This window comes from Vanessa atalanta, chromosome 22, assembly GCF_905147765.1.
Source record: "Vanessa atalanta chromosome 22, ilVanAtal1.2, whole genome shotgun sequence".
In the NCBI taxonomy this organism is placed as follows: Eukaryota; Metazoa; Arthropoda; class Insecta; order Lepidoptera; family Nymphalidae; genus Vanessa; species Vanessa atalanta.
The window spans coordinates 9,125,395-9,139,992 of NC_061892.1; the positions used below are offsets into that span (position 1 = coordinate 9,125,395).

General features: G+C 31.4%; 1 protein-coding gene across 1 annotated transcript in view; it reads left to right on the forward strand.

The window, feature by feature from the left end:
• Nucleotides 1–14,598, forward strand: part of LOC125072752 (facilitated trehalose transporter Tret1-like) — a 91,497-nt gene that overhangs the window by 49,576 nt on the left and 27,323 nt on the right. The window contains exon 2 of the mRNA XM_047683436.1: nucleotides 10,842–11,032. Coding sequence (XP_047539392.1) covers nucleotides 10,931–11,032 — 102 coding nt within the window. The 5' untranslated portion in view covers nucleotides 10,842–10,930. The remainder of the gene's footprint in view (nucleotides 1–10,841; nucleotides 11,033–14,598) is intronic.

Below are 14,598 nucleotides of genomic sequence, written 5' to 3' on the forward strand. Positions count from 1 at the left end.
TAATTATTTGGGCGTCAATATAACATTACACATAGATGACATGTTTTTCTCGTAAATTGCGAAGAAGTTTTACCAATTAAATTATCTTAATCTATGTATGGAAGGTACAAATATGTTATTAATTCGAAGTTACTTGTAATGTCTGACGGTATGAAATGCCTCCGTATGAAGATGTAACACGTCGATACCATCGTAATTTTCTCGTGGATCACATGTATAATGGCCGCCCGAGGCGTCAAAATCGCTTTTACGGTATCTCTTTTATTTTCTTAAATGCAGTCTGTTGATGTATGACGGATTTAATGACGATCGTATGAATAATATTTTTATTAAACGTTTTAATGAGAAACTTTGGATGAATTTATGTCTTTCTTTAGTTTATGGCTTTAATAATCGTTTTATTCAATTTATTGCTATCTATATAAAATTAAATATTCTAATTTAGTGATTTTACAAATACAGCCTAAGCCTTTAAGAAATAGAGTTGGTAATTGTAGAAACATTACACTATATAATAGAATAGAGACTTCATTAAGAAATAATTTTGTCGATTTAATTCTAATATATCATCATCCTACTTCCCTAATCCCCATTTTATTTGGGGTCGTAGCTGCACGTGTTCTTCTGCCATACTTCTCTGTGTGACATCATCTCACAAGTAACATTATTTTCAGCCATATCGTCTTTCACACAATCCATCCATCGTTTCTTTGGTCGTTCTCTATAACCACGTCCATGCTCAACACTTTCCTCACAACATGGTTCTCATTCTCACCCCACCTCATTCATAGGGGGCAATCTCCGAAACGAATTAAGCTATTCGAAAAAAAAAAATCACTGTTAAAAACCACTATTATTTCTCTTTATATTTATATCATAACCTTTCCTTTTAATAAACTAAAACAAGATAACAGCATAAGGATATGTTAGTCGTCGTGTTCTAGGAGTTCTACTAATAGGAGAACTTAGCAGGACCATGTGAAAACGAGGAGTATTGTCTTCAGATGCAGTAATACAGTACTCTTTAAATTTTAAGTTGATAAAATCGATCAATATTAAAATGAATTAATTAGAATCTACCAAAAAGAGCTTTAAAGAAATTTGATAGTTAACCAAAATATAAGATATAATTAAATATGAATAAATTTACTTGGTGATAGGGCTTTGTATAAGCGCGTCTGGGTAGCTACCACCCACTCAACATATATTTTACCACAAAACAGCGACGAATACTAACCTCCGTCCTTTTTTATCATCTATATTATAGTCTTTATCGAATAAGAATTAATATTTATGAGGTTTATAATACACTACTTTAAATACTTTAATAGTCAGCTGAGTAAATAGCCCAGTTAATTTTGATTATATATCGAACAAGACAAATAAATTAAGTCATAATTATTGGAATCAGACAAAAGTTATTTATTTGAGTAATTATTGTTAAGAAAACTGTCTAGGTTAGTGTTTGTTTAACATGACATAACTTTGGGTATTTTTTTTGGTGTTTCCTAAACATCAATTGAATTTTAACCAGTATATTCATGACTATTTAAAGAACCCAGGCCAGCGAATAATATATAATAAACTCATTGAAGACGAAGCGTTGTTCGGTTAGGATGTTTATTTTTAGTGTTTAAGCGAAAAGTGATGTCTATCAAGAACATTTGTATTTTTCAGAACGAGACTTGTGAGTTACGTTGTAGAAAAATAGTGCATTTTTTTATTTAAAATCGTTTTATTTATTTTTATGTTTCATTTCGTTTTGTATAAAAAAGCGCTTGAAGTGATAACATTTGAACATATTTACGATGTATGAAATAATTATACGTTAGTACGAAAATAGATGTCTGTTTGTCTTACATATTTTATTCTACTCGACGATGTTTCGACAGAGGTACACCAGGCGTTGTGTTAACCGATTTTGAGCTAGGAGAAATAAATTAATCTAATATTAATGGACATACAACATAGTGATAGTGAATTATCTATTAAAGATTTATTAGGTACTTATTTATTGTTAACTATTATTACTTGGGTAGGTACCACCCGCTTATCATATTTTCTAACGCCAAACAGCATTAGTTTACTTGTGTTCCATATTGAAGGGTGAGTGAGCCAGTGTAACTATCGGCACAAGGGACATAACATACAAGCTCCGTATGTTGGTGCTGCATTGGCGATTTAAGTAATATTTCTCACAGCGCTAATGTCTATGGGCGGTGGTGACCACTTACCATCAGGCCATTTGCCGTCCGCCTACCTATATCATCAAAATAAAAGAACATATTACTTCAGAGTTCACAGCACTCTCGTGTCGGCAATATTCTTTTCTCCTGCATTGACATACTAAACTATATCGTAAATCTCATATCAACATCCGTTATATATAAGATTAAGCATTCAAATGTTATTACATTCGAACCTAAATACCATCAAATATAATCAGATCATTGGCAGCCAGTGCGTTGGCACTTGGCAGGTGCGTCACAGACCGTAGTAACTCTACGTATAAATAATGTTCCAATTGTAGTACGAAGACCTTTGCGTACAAGAATATACTGTCTAAATAAAAATAATCGTATTTACAACTTCATACAGTAACAGACGCACATATATCAATAATCTCGTGCAGGTCTATGATAGACCCGATCGAAACCTATCCGCAATTATACTAGATCGTTAAAAAATACATGTATTGATTTTTCAGTTGTATTAAGCCGAAAATTATCCGAGCGAAGTCGGGCTTTCATCTAGTTACTAAACAAATATAGGATAATTAATATATATTTACTCGCTGGTCAATCTAAGTGATTCATTCCGAAACGGCTAACTTAAATTTAAAAGATCTTGTAGAATGATAATTTATAGCCTGTAAGAGCCTACACGAATAAAGAATATTTTTATTCTGAAAGGTCACAAAAAAACAGGCAGTGATAAAAAGAGTTTTTCTATGGCATAGCACGGGCAAAGGACTCACCCAATGACAAATGGTCACCTCTGCCCTTGGCTTTGGGCTTGCACAAAGCTCCCACTAAAGAATATACAAACTTAGTTACTTAAATTTTACAAAGTGTAATGATATAATGTTCGAGTATTCAGTTTAATCGACTTGGAGATAATCTTAAGTCAGAATTATAGGTACAAAAGATAACAGAACAAGTACTAGGAGATCATATCGTAGAACTTTATTTATTTAAAGTACTAGGCTATCATGAAATTCTTTAATATATCGTTTAAATTTTGCGGTTTAATTGCATTGATATTCAAAGAGAAATATCCCAACGACGACACAGGACGATTTTATTCTTGCTATTTGTAAACAAACCAATAAATTGTAAATGTTTTAAAACAACTATTAAAATCCAATGCTGCTAAGCGTTACCAAAATTTTAATGGCAAAACGACTACGTCACGTCTGTAATATGTCCGGAATAGTCGTTATAGTGAAATGAACAAACGGTTGAAGTGAATTTTCGTTAATTTTATTGTTTCACTGTTAGAATAAGGCCTCTTACACATTTACGACATTTTTGTACCTTATTTTTTAATTTTATATAAACTATAATTTGTGGTTATTTAAAATGTTTTTGGAACGAAGTTCATTTTCGCGACATACGGTAGAGAGAACTGGCAAAAATCGTCACGTGAGGAAAAAGCGTATATACCCTCTCCAGGTAAACGTTGCCTCTCTTTCTCTTTTTCTTCGTCTCTTTCTATTATATACGGCTCAATATGGGTAATATCATTTTTCTCTTTTATTTTTGACTTCAACCACTGGTAATATTAAATAACAATTATGTTTCTGTGTCTGTTACTTAATACATAATATACAAACGAAAGCAACTTCGCTCCAACTGAATTCAACACATCTATTTTTTTTTTATAAATAAACACGCATACCATAATTATATTACTAATCGCCAATCTGTTATTGCCCTTATCTCGTCGTCCGTAAAGTTTCGGATTTAGACACGCATTGTAGAAATAAAAATAACTACATTGTTTTTCTGTCGAAAGCTTCCGTAAAACAAGATAACTGTTCGATTTATAAAGCTAAAATAGACAACTATCAAAATTTGAAGTTCAGAAATAATTCAAACTGAGATTTTAGAAAAGCGAATTTTTATACCGATAATAAAACACTACAGCAGAGGTAGGGCTTCGTACAAGCTCGCCTGGGCACCACGCACCCATCAAAATCAAAAAATACTTTATTCGGTTGGTTCGGAATGCAGATTCTATCGAGAAGAACCGGCAAGCAACTCAGTAGTTACTCTTTTTCAACATTTAAAAATACAAACTAATTTTAGTTAAATACAATTATACTTATATATATATAATACATCCTGTCTGGAAGTCAACAAGTATTAGCTCCACGCCAACAGCAAGACTTAGTATTGTTGTGTTTCGGTTTGAAGGATGAGTGAGCCAGTAGCTTCATGCACAGGGGACATATCATCTCAGTTCCCAAGGTAAGTGGCACATTGGCGATATAAGGAATGGTTATTACTTTAAGTGGACAGTGGTGACTTATCATTAAGTTACAAATTTGACCGTCCATCTACCTACCGCGTAAAAATATACCCGACCTATAATACCCAGTAGCCGAAATTTGATGATAACACATAAATTATAGGAACACGTGTGAATTTCAATGATTAAATATTTTTTGTACTATTATTTAAATTTTCTGTACTTGTAACACTAAAGCTCGTCAATACCAAATAAAAATCGGTTAACTAACAATTAAATAAGGTACTGAAAAAAAATATTGACTTATATTTATGATAAGTGCATTTACGTCGTGACGGTAGCATGCAAAAGCGATCCTGTGACCGCCGGAGAGACGGAAAGGTACCGCTGGTTTTGTATTAGGACGCAATTAGTGTCTTGATCACGGGTGTGTCCCACATACCCCCACTTCATATGGTAGAATCGCGTAACGCGTTTGACAGCGAGAAAAAATTGTACTAATATGTTACAAACGACTACGGTTGTTGCCCCTTGTACCTGTTATAACAATAGTTAACTGGTTCCTTATACCTGAAAATAACTAATATTGCTATCTCACGGTAGACTCTATTTATAATATTTACGCTAGTATATCTGTTAGTATTGATTACATAATATATCGATTGGTGGTAAGGCTTTGTGCAAACCCGCCAGCAGCAGCAATATTTAGTACTGACTGGTTTGATGGGTGAGTGAGCCAGTGTAGCTACAGGCACAAGGGACATAATATCTCAGTTCCCAAGTTTGGTGGCACAATGGAATTGTAACGAATGAATATTTTTGTCTACGGCGCCATTGTCTATAGGCACAGGTGACCACTTACCATCAGATAGCTTATTTGCTGCTACGGCCTTTTCTTCTTTTAGGAGGATATTTGAAAAAAGAACTGTTTTTTTAATCATGAAGGCCTCTTGGTAGATTTTCGTTGGGCCAATGGAGTCTCACTATATTTTCCGCTGAACACGATATTATTTATAGATACTAATTAGGTATATGAAAATTGACTTACCGGGGTGTGAACCTGCAATCTTTAGACCAATAATATTTATTTTAATAAAAAAACACTAAATACCATTCAAAAATTAAATGTCAAATTAATTTAGTGCATTACATACATCCGGTATACCTTGAAAATTACATAAATCCAAATTAATTCAAACGTTCAAATTATTCACGCTTTAATATAACATGTTGCGTTCTAATAAAGGTCATTATTGCTTGTTTATAATTTCATGTAGCCAGCTGTTGTACGATTTAAAATAATCGCTTACCATTGACCCGGTTATGCTTGAGGTCTTTGTACGATTTCATTGTTATCCATTAGAAGATATAATATACTATGCTAAGAAAATAAGATGTGTCATATAAAAATGAATTATAAGATTTATATTCAAAAGTTTTGTTTTTAAGAAGTGCTTTTATAAACCTACTTAAATTAAGAATAATTTGATTTGATTTGATATAAATTAATTCGTTATTATTTTTAACCAAGCATGCGTCCAACCTTAATATTGAAAAAATATTTTTTTAATATATATTGATTTTAATGACATAATTATTGTAAATTATCATTGATAGTAAAAATAGATAAGGAAAATACATTTATACCAACAACAATGATATAAAAATGTTTACAAGTAAAATAATTAATATGGAAATTGTATGAATTTATACAATCCATTTATCGCCTTTCCATTGCATTGGACGACATGCCTTACAAACTGCGTCAATACTGGTCTATGAGCTGAAAATAGTTGTTTATAATTAAGTACGAAACCTAGCTTTTAACATTTGTGTGTTTGTTTGATATTTCCTATCCGTTTTCTTTGACGTAGTAACTTCTAAACATTTCACAATTTTCACAAGAAACATTATTTGTATCATAAATAATTTTATTATGTTGACGTCATTTATTTGAATATTATACTACAACAGTTTCCGGCTGCACATTCGCCCAAGTGTAAAGTTCACTATAAACCGGGGATGCTATGGAGTTCTGTAACCATAACCGTAATCATCGGATATCCGAACTAAAAATACATCCGAAACCGTAACCGAATTAAATTAAAATAGTTTGTTATACTGAATTGTGTTATATATACTTAAAGAGTTAATTGGCTTTAAGATTATTGTTTTTTGCTGTGACTATACCTAATACCAAATAAGCCTTCAAATAAAGTCAAATTATTGTTACCTAGTAATGTTCTCTACAACTATTTATTCCGAAACTATCCGAAGCAATCGGATAATCGGAAATAATTTTGTACCCGTAATTTGAATCTGGTCTAATATTATTCATATATCCTACCGTATAAATATCCTGATCTGAAATTACATATCCATAACATATCTGCTATAAATCCTTTGTCACTGTATCAGATCAGTTGTATAGTTGAGACGTTAAGACGTAACAAATAAACACCTTCATATTTCCGCAAGACAGGCTTGTAGAGCGCGGCCATTGGATTTTTTGTGACTATGTTAACTTTTCATGTCAATCTATTTACTTTTATTTTTTATTATTTTATATTTATAATATTAGTTGGGATTATGATTGATTTTATGGTATCGTTATACAAGTTTCACTTACGTATACAGCATCATCATAATCGTCAGCCATTGTTCGTCCACTGGATATAGGTAGGTTTCTTCCAGAGCAATAGACAAGCATTGAGCGTTCAGTATAAAACTAAATTGACATTCACTAATGTTTAAGAAACAAAATTCTAAAAGGCCAGGATATTAACTGTTCACCTATAGACATTGGTGCTTTTAGAAATACTAACCATTCCTTACATTGCCAATACGCCACCAACCTTGGGCATTACGATGTTGCTAGGAGCCTGTAGACTGGCTCACACACCCTTCAATCCAGTACACAATCCGAAGTATTTTTATTTGGCGGTAAAATTTGTAATGAGTGTGTGGCACATACTAAGTCGATGACGATGTCTTTGACTCAAATTCTAAAAATATACTCATGAAATTCTTTTGTAAACTTTTCTATGACGTAATACAATCATGAGTTATCCAAGTGTAAATAAAAGGAATTACAAAAAATACATCCTAATCGCGATTTAAACAATAAACTTTACCGTCGCGTCGTGATTAATGACTGATTTTTATCTACAGTGAAAAGAGTACGCTAATTACCATTTCTTTAAATATAACCCTACTAATTTAAAAATGCGAAAAATTTGTGTTGGTATGTTCTTCTTAACACAGTTATATAATATTGAAATTAGATTTTTATATATTTTGATTTATAGCACCAATTGTAATTTATTTTTATTAAAAACATGATACGAAATAACAATAACAATAACTGATACCATCAGAAATAATAAATATTTCTATCAGAGATTTTTTTTTCTGAACTGGATCATTAGTTTCGGATATCGCCCCCCCACACATACAAACTGATTTTAATATGCTTAATTTGAAACCTGTATTGTCGGATGAAAATCTACCACACATCTGCATTAGGGCAATAATGGGGGCAAAAAGGGGGCTATGAATAATCGCTTAAACATCTCCCCAAATAGGGAGGAGACTGTAGCCCAGAAGTGAGACATTCGCAGAAAATTACATTACAGGATATACATATACGTCACTCATTTCACTATGGCTATATGTTTACGGAAGCCGCGATTGCGAACTAGTGCAAAAATTATACAATAAAATTTATATTTCGATGCAAAAAAGACCGGTAACACTTTAATTACCGATTGTTTTATGTTTCAGCTAATTAATAACTTGTAATATTACACTTTCCTCGTTAAATTACGACATATAAACATGGTACGTTTTTTATGTATTATGATTACATTACACCGTACGTAGGTAATAGGTAATATTTTTAAGGGGGGTAAGTTTTATTTATTGCGACGTGTACTTTTATTGCGTAATTAGTATGGTTAGTAATTTTATTAAGAGTGAGCCAGAATAACTACATAATAGGGTACGCAAGTTTTAGAAAGTTAGAACTATTCACTAAGAGTAAAAAAAAATACAAATTAGATCATATTTTTTTAATTTATTTTATTAAAACGCCAATAATTTAACGTGGAAGAGCGAGCTATTTTGAATGAAAAGATCGTTAATAGTTAGTCTTACGTTTTACAACAATTTTGTATTAATAAGTGAGCCAAAATAATTAAAATTACTTATGTCATGAGACACATTGCAGATATAAGTTCATTCTCAATATGAAATAGGCTTTTTACAATGCTAATAATTTTACGTCAAGGTAACGAACGGCTGTTCCTCTGCTCCGCTGACTTTCTAGTTTCTACTATCTGTATAATATTATGCTTATATACGTACGTCGTGATCCAAATATAGGCTGTTTGGTAATATTTAGAATAATTCTGTACCTTCGACACCTTGAACTTTTTTAAAACATATTTTATTTATACGTGCAATTGTAAAAAGTAGAATCATTTAGTTCAATATATTAGTTTTATCGCATAAACAAGTATTTAAGACATAAATATAAATCACGTACGATGTCTTGGTAAACAAGTAATCATTAACTAATGATAAAAAACAATATTAACCTCAATATCATTATTTTTAGCAGCTGGTTTACGCGTATACTAATATATATAGACTTAGTTGATTACTACAAACATTGGTACTTTTTGACCATACTTTGGAAGAAAGGGACTATGTGGGAGTCGGAATTTCGGAGTAAAGGTTCCGTTACCACAATTGAGTTTTGGACTTTTTACTAGACATAATAAGCAGCCTTAATTAGATTTTTTTGTATACATATCAATTGGATAGCCATTTCTATGGTAAGATTATATACAGATATAATAAAAAAGCTATAGGATTTCATACAACAAATACGAATTTTAAAAAGTGATAATTTAAAATGAATTCTTAAAAAATATACTATAGTATTGTGTGTCTAATTGCGTTTTTTAAACTTTCTTCAATCAAGGCAAGTGGCCTCGTGGTATTTTTTGTTGACAAAATATGTGCGAAGGTAAATCAACACTGATTTTAAAGAATGTCGGTGACTCGTGGGGATATTTATAACTATATATGTATAACTATATACATATTTTGTGCATTCGATGATATAGTAATTAAATAAATGAAATATCAAACGTTCAAAGATTTAAAAGTTTTTCTAAATATCAATTAAACACAAATGAAATTATAGGAAATAGCAATAAAAAACAAATATTTTCGATATAAAAATACGCATATAATAATAATATAAGTTGTTTACAAAAACGAACCCATTATTTTGACAAGGTAATGACGGAACCACTTACGTATGCTTTTGTCTATCATTTCATTGTTAACAGATAGTTGTGGCGATCTCAAACCATCTCAGTTACAAGTCACACTTGTATGGAGACACAACTGACAGTCGGACATTGAGTAGTGAATATAAAATATTGTGACAAATATATTGTGTGTTTGTGTGAGTGATTGAACGACGTCATCTAATATTTTCCGTATACTGTATTTATTATTAATACAATATTAAATATTACGGCTCATTGATTTTTTAAATTTTAGATTTAAATTGTGAGTATCTTTTTTTCAATAAATATTTACTAATAATTATTTAATAGTCATGTTATATATTTGCTTGAAGTGTTAATTGAATCGTGCTTAAAATAATTGATGTAAATTTTGATATTTTTAATTAGTTTCATATTTTGATTGGATTAATATGGACAGAAAGATAAATACAATTTTATTTATTTAATAATATCTTATAATAAATAAAAATAATTGATTGAGATCTTTATTCTTTATTCATATCTTTATATATGGATTTTTATTGACTGATCATAATGGTGATGTAGATAAAATTAATTTAGATTTTACAATAATTTTATTAGGAAGAATGGTCTTCGGTATTTACTCATACATTTTTATTTTTTAAATCATCTCTTGTTAAACATTGATTATACTTAATTTAAAATAAAGAGCTAAGGTGGTCCAGTGCTTAAACCGTGTGGCATGTGAACTGCAGAGGTGGGGTTAAAACCCGGGCAAATCACCCCGAATTTCCATGTACTTACAGCACTGAAGGAACACACCAAGAGGAATCCTGTACGTGACTAATTTCAATGAAATTCTGCCGCACTTGGATCCGCCGACTCCCTTTTGATCAGAGTGGTGGAATTAGCTCCATAACTTTATCTCAAAGCTAATAATGAATTATTTTAATTTCCATTCTAAAAGATTTATTTTTCAATAAATAGCAATGAAGTATATTATGTATAATTATAAAGATAGCATGTAAATTACTAAGTAAAAATAAATGAAATATTTAATACATAATTAATTTCTTGTTACAGGTCAAATGTACGAGTGAAATGCTGATAACTTCAAGTGAAAAACTCACAGTGAAGTGTAAATAAGTGTAAGTGTAAAGCAAACAGTGTATATGAGTGAAAAAGAGTGTTTGGGTAAAATGACGAACATTACGCCGGAGACGAGGATCATGATGATGAGGGGGGAAGATGGGAGACAAGGATACAGACGACAGGTGAGTTATATTTAACATTCCTTTAATGTCCCTCTGTTTGATTAGATATCGTCTAATACTACTCACATAATATACGTATATCTGCCAATGCGGGTTGGTATATATATATATGTGGCGGGATTCACCCGACAATTACCGGCTTCCTCGCGATATTTTCCCTTACCGCGCGCGATATGAATGTAATGTAAACAAAAATTAAGACGATGGCATTTCTGTGCCAATTATAGACGGAATTATATGTAAAATTTTTAATATACATATAGTAATAGGAAATTAGTTTTATACAAAATTATATTTGATTACATTTGGGCAAATGGGTCATCTGATTATAAATGGTCACCACCGCCCATAGACATTAGAGCTGGAAGAAAGATTAACCATATTGTACAATGCCAATACGCTACCAACCGTAGGGGTTAAGATGTTATGCTACTTGTAATATGAAACAAGCTTGAACTCCAAGGAAGGACATAGGCTACTTTTTATGACTATAATCTCATCTGACCCTTAGAGAAGAATTAGTTTCAAATAAATCAACGCAAATATTATATAAGATACCCGAAAAATAAATTTAGAGTATCATGTATCAATAAGAAAATAAACATACAAAGTCGGACAATGATTAGTATCCAAGAATTTAGCTTAAGGAAGATAATCTGTTATGTTTTTCCAAATAAAGTTACAAAATTTTGTTCAGAACTTATAAGCCTAAATTACTATGAACTGACCTTTATAACTGTTTGTATTTAATTTAGAACAAAACAAATGAATACATCACATAGAAAACAACACAAGGATTCTCTTAATTGAAATGAAACCCTGACGTGCTCGACCCTACATGCTAGATTGTAACGCTAGTCGAAACCGGAGACTTACAAGTAGTCACAAAACAATTTTGCAATAAAACTCGTTCTATTAAATTTTTTTATATTATATTAATAATAAACTGTTTATTAATAGTTTATGAAATGATAAATAAACTATGAATAAATACCCACGCTTCAAATTTATTATCAGTTTTAATTAATATCGATAAATAAATAACTAATGTTCCATTGTTATAAATGTTATGTTACATAAACATTTATGGAAGAAGTATTGAGAATACTATCTATTTAAATGTCGAGGTAGCCGAGATGATCCAGTGATTAGAACGCGTGTATTTCAACCGATGATTGCAGGTTCAAAACTAAGCTAACGCCACTGAATTTTCACGTGCTTAAACCTTCTCCTTAAAAAAGTAAGAAGACCTTGGATCAACAGTGGGATCATTAAAGGTTGTTACTTTAAGATACGTTGTTCTTGTGTCTATAATTAGTCTGGCTCCATCTTGAAACTGGCTCTCAACTCAAATCGATGTTTGACAGTAAACTCAAACACCATGAAAAGCTTATTAAAATCATTATAAATACACCCTAATTTATAATAATTAACTAAATTAATCTCATACATAAAGTATACACTTTATATTTGACGCCGCGGATTTAAGAGCATCATTAATTAATCCCCAAGATTGATTTAATGACATTATTAAGATAATGCTTCATCTATTTCTTTTGCTTATGCTGCGACATAGAACAGCGGGCAATGGAAGTGACATATTGTAGATTACTTTTATGTGGTATTTATATGGATAAGACTGGATGAAATCTAGATATCGTTATTTTGTTGACTGTCTTGTTAGTAGTGACAAGTTTATACAAATCCCGGGTTCGACCCGGATCAAAAACATTGAAATGTATCAGGTTTTTATGTAACAAATTCTCAGTATCAGCCTAGGAATTGGCAGTGCTTCCCTGTCTCGGATAGCACGTCAAGCCGTTGGACCTGCGCCTAAACACTTTCAGGTCGTATCGGATTTGTCTCACCTCGGATTATGAGAATGAATGATTATAGTGCATCTGTGTTTATGCACACAATTTTGCACTATGATAATATGTCTAACGCAACTGCGTTGACAACTGCCAATTAGACATGTTCATGACATCTATATGCCGAGATGGCCCAGTGGGTTAGAACGCGTACCCAAGCCAGCTCAGCTGAATTTTCATGTGCTTAATTTGTGTTTATAATTCATCTCGTGCTCGGCGGTGAAGGGAAATATCGCAAGGAAACCTGCATGTGTCAAATTTCAACGAAATTTAGTCACATGTGAATCCACCAACCCGCATTAGCAGCGTGGTGGAATATGCTATTAACTTTCTCCCCAGAGGAAGAGGCGGCCTTAGCCCAGCAGTGGGAAATTTACAGGTTATTACTATGACATATGACATATGACACAACAGTCAACATATGAAATAAAATTGAACTACATATATCGAAGTTGGCTATAGTAGTTTTGACTTGTTATTTTACAGTTAAACGTAAATTTACTACTGGTTTGGAATGTAGATTCTACTGAGAACCGGATCAGAACTCAAATAGCTAACCGAATGTACTCATTTACGACATAGACTTGAATTTCACACTTGACGCGACAAAAGTCTAAATTTAAAGCCGGCGGGACTGTGAAGTGCATTTTCTTATATCCTTGATCTTCGGGTAAAAGTATATTGGTGTAGTAGATTTTTTCAGTATGTCTATTCATTTATAAACACCATAATAATACTATAAATTTTTTTATTAAATTTTGAATTAGAACATATTTTAAATTCCGAACAGATTATGAAATAGATTATGTCTTTCGTTGATGCAATTTCTAATAAAATTTATATTCAAATTTTACGACCGATAAAATATCTTAAATCCCAAAATAAATTTACATTCTATTACGCCCTTACGCCTCAAAAATTATGATCTATTTTCATTTGGTAACATCATAACTATATTTGGTATTGAATGTGAGGCAGTGTGCCGGTCATTGATCCCTCAAATGTACATCTAGCCGTTGGTGATTAGTGACGTGACAAAGCTTCCGGTATTATATATATCGATATCTTTAAATAATTTACGATAGCTTTATTGATTAGTTGATTTTGTTTAAGAAAACTTTTACGACATAATGCCTTTTTAATATCTTCCGCTCTGGATATTTTTTGTTTAATTAAAATGTTTGTGATAAAACTGAGCGATGATAGTTTAAATGGAAAACCGTTTATTACATTAATTAATAATGTAAATGTTGGTTATATTTTCATCCTCGCCTTAATAATTTTTTATCGAAGTAAATTATCAATTATATTTAGGACTACAACATATTTTATTTCAACAAACAAAATAATACTGTCAGCTCATCCTTATATTAATATATTAAAAAAAAATCTCTGATAGACAATACATAACATTAAGTCACAGTCATGATATCTAATGAAAATTTAATTATTTAAGATTAATATAAATTTAAACTTAACGGGTAGGAATGTTTTGCCAAAAAGAACAAACCAGAAACTCAATAGCTCTTTTGTCCGATAAACGCATGTGATTAAAAACAGTTGAATTATTATTTATCCTGTATGGAAATCAACGAATGCAAAAACTTCCACGTTTTTTATTATATTGTATCGAGTATTGCCTAATTCATCAAAAGTCGGGCTAAAATTATTCGAGGAATTTTATAATAGCAGTAA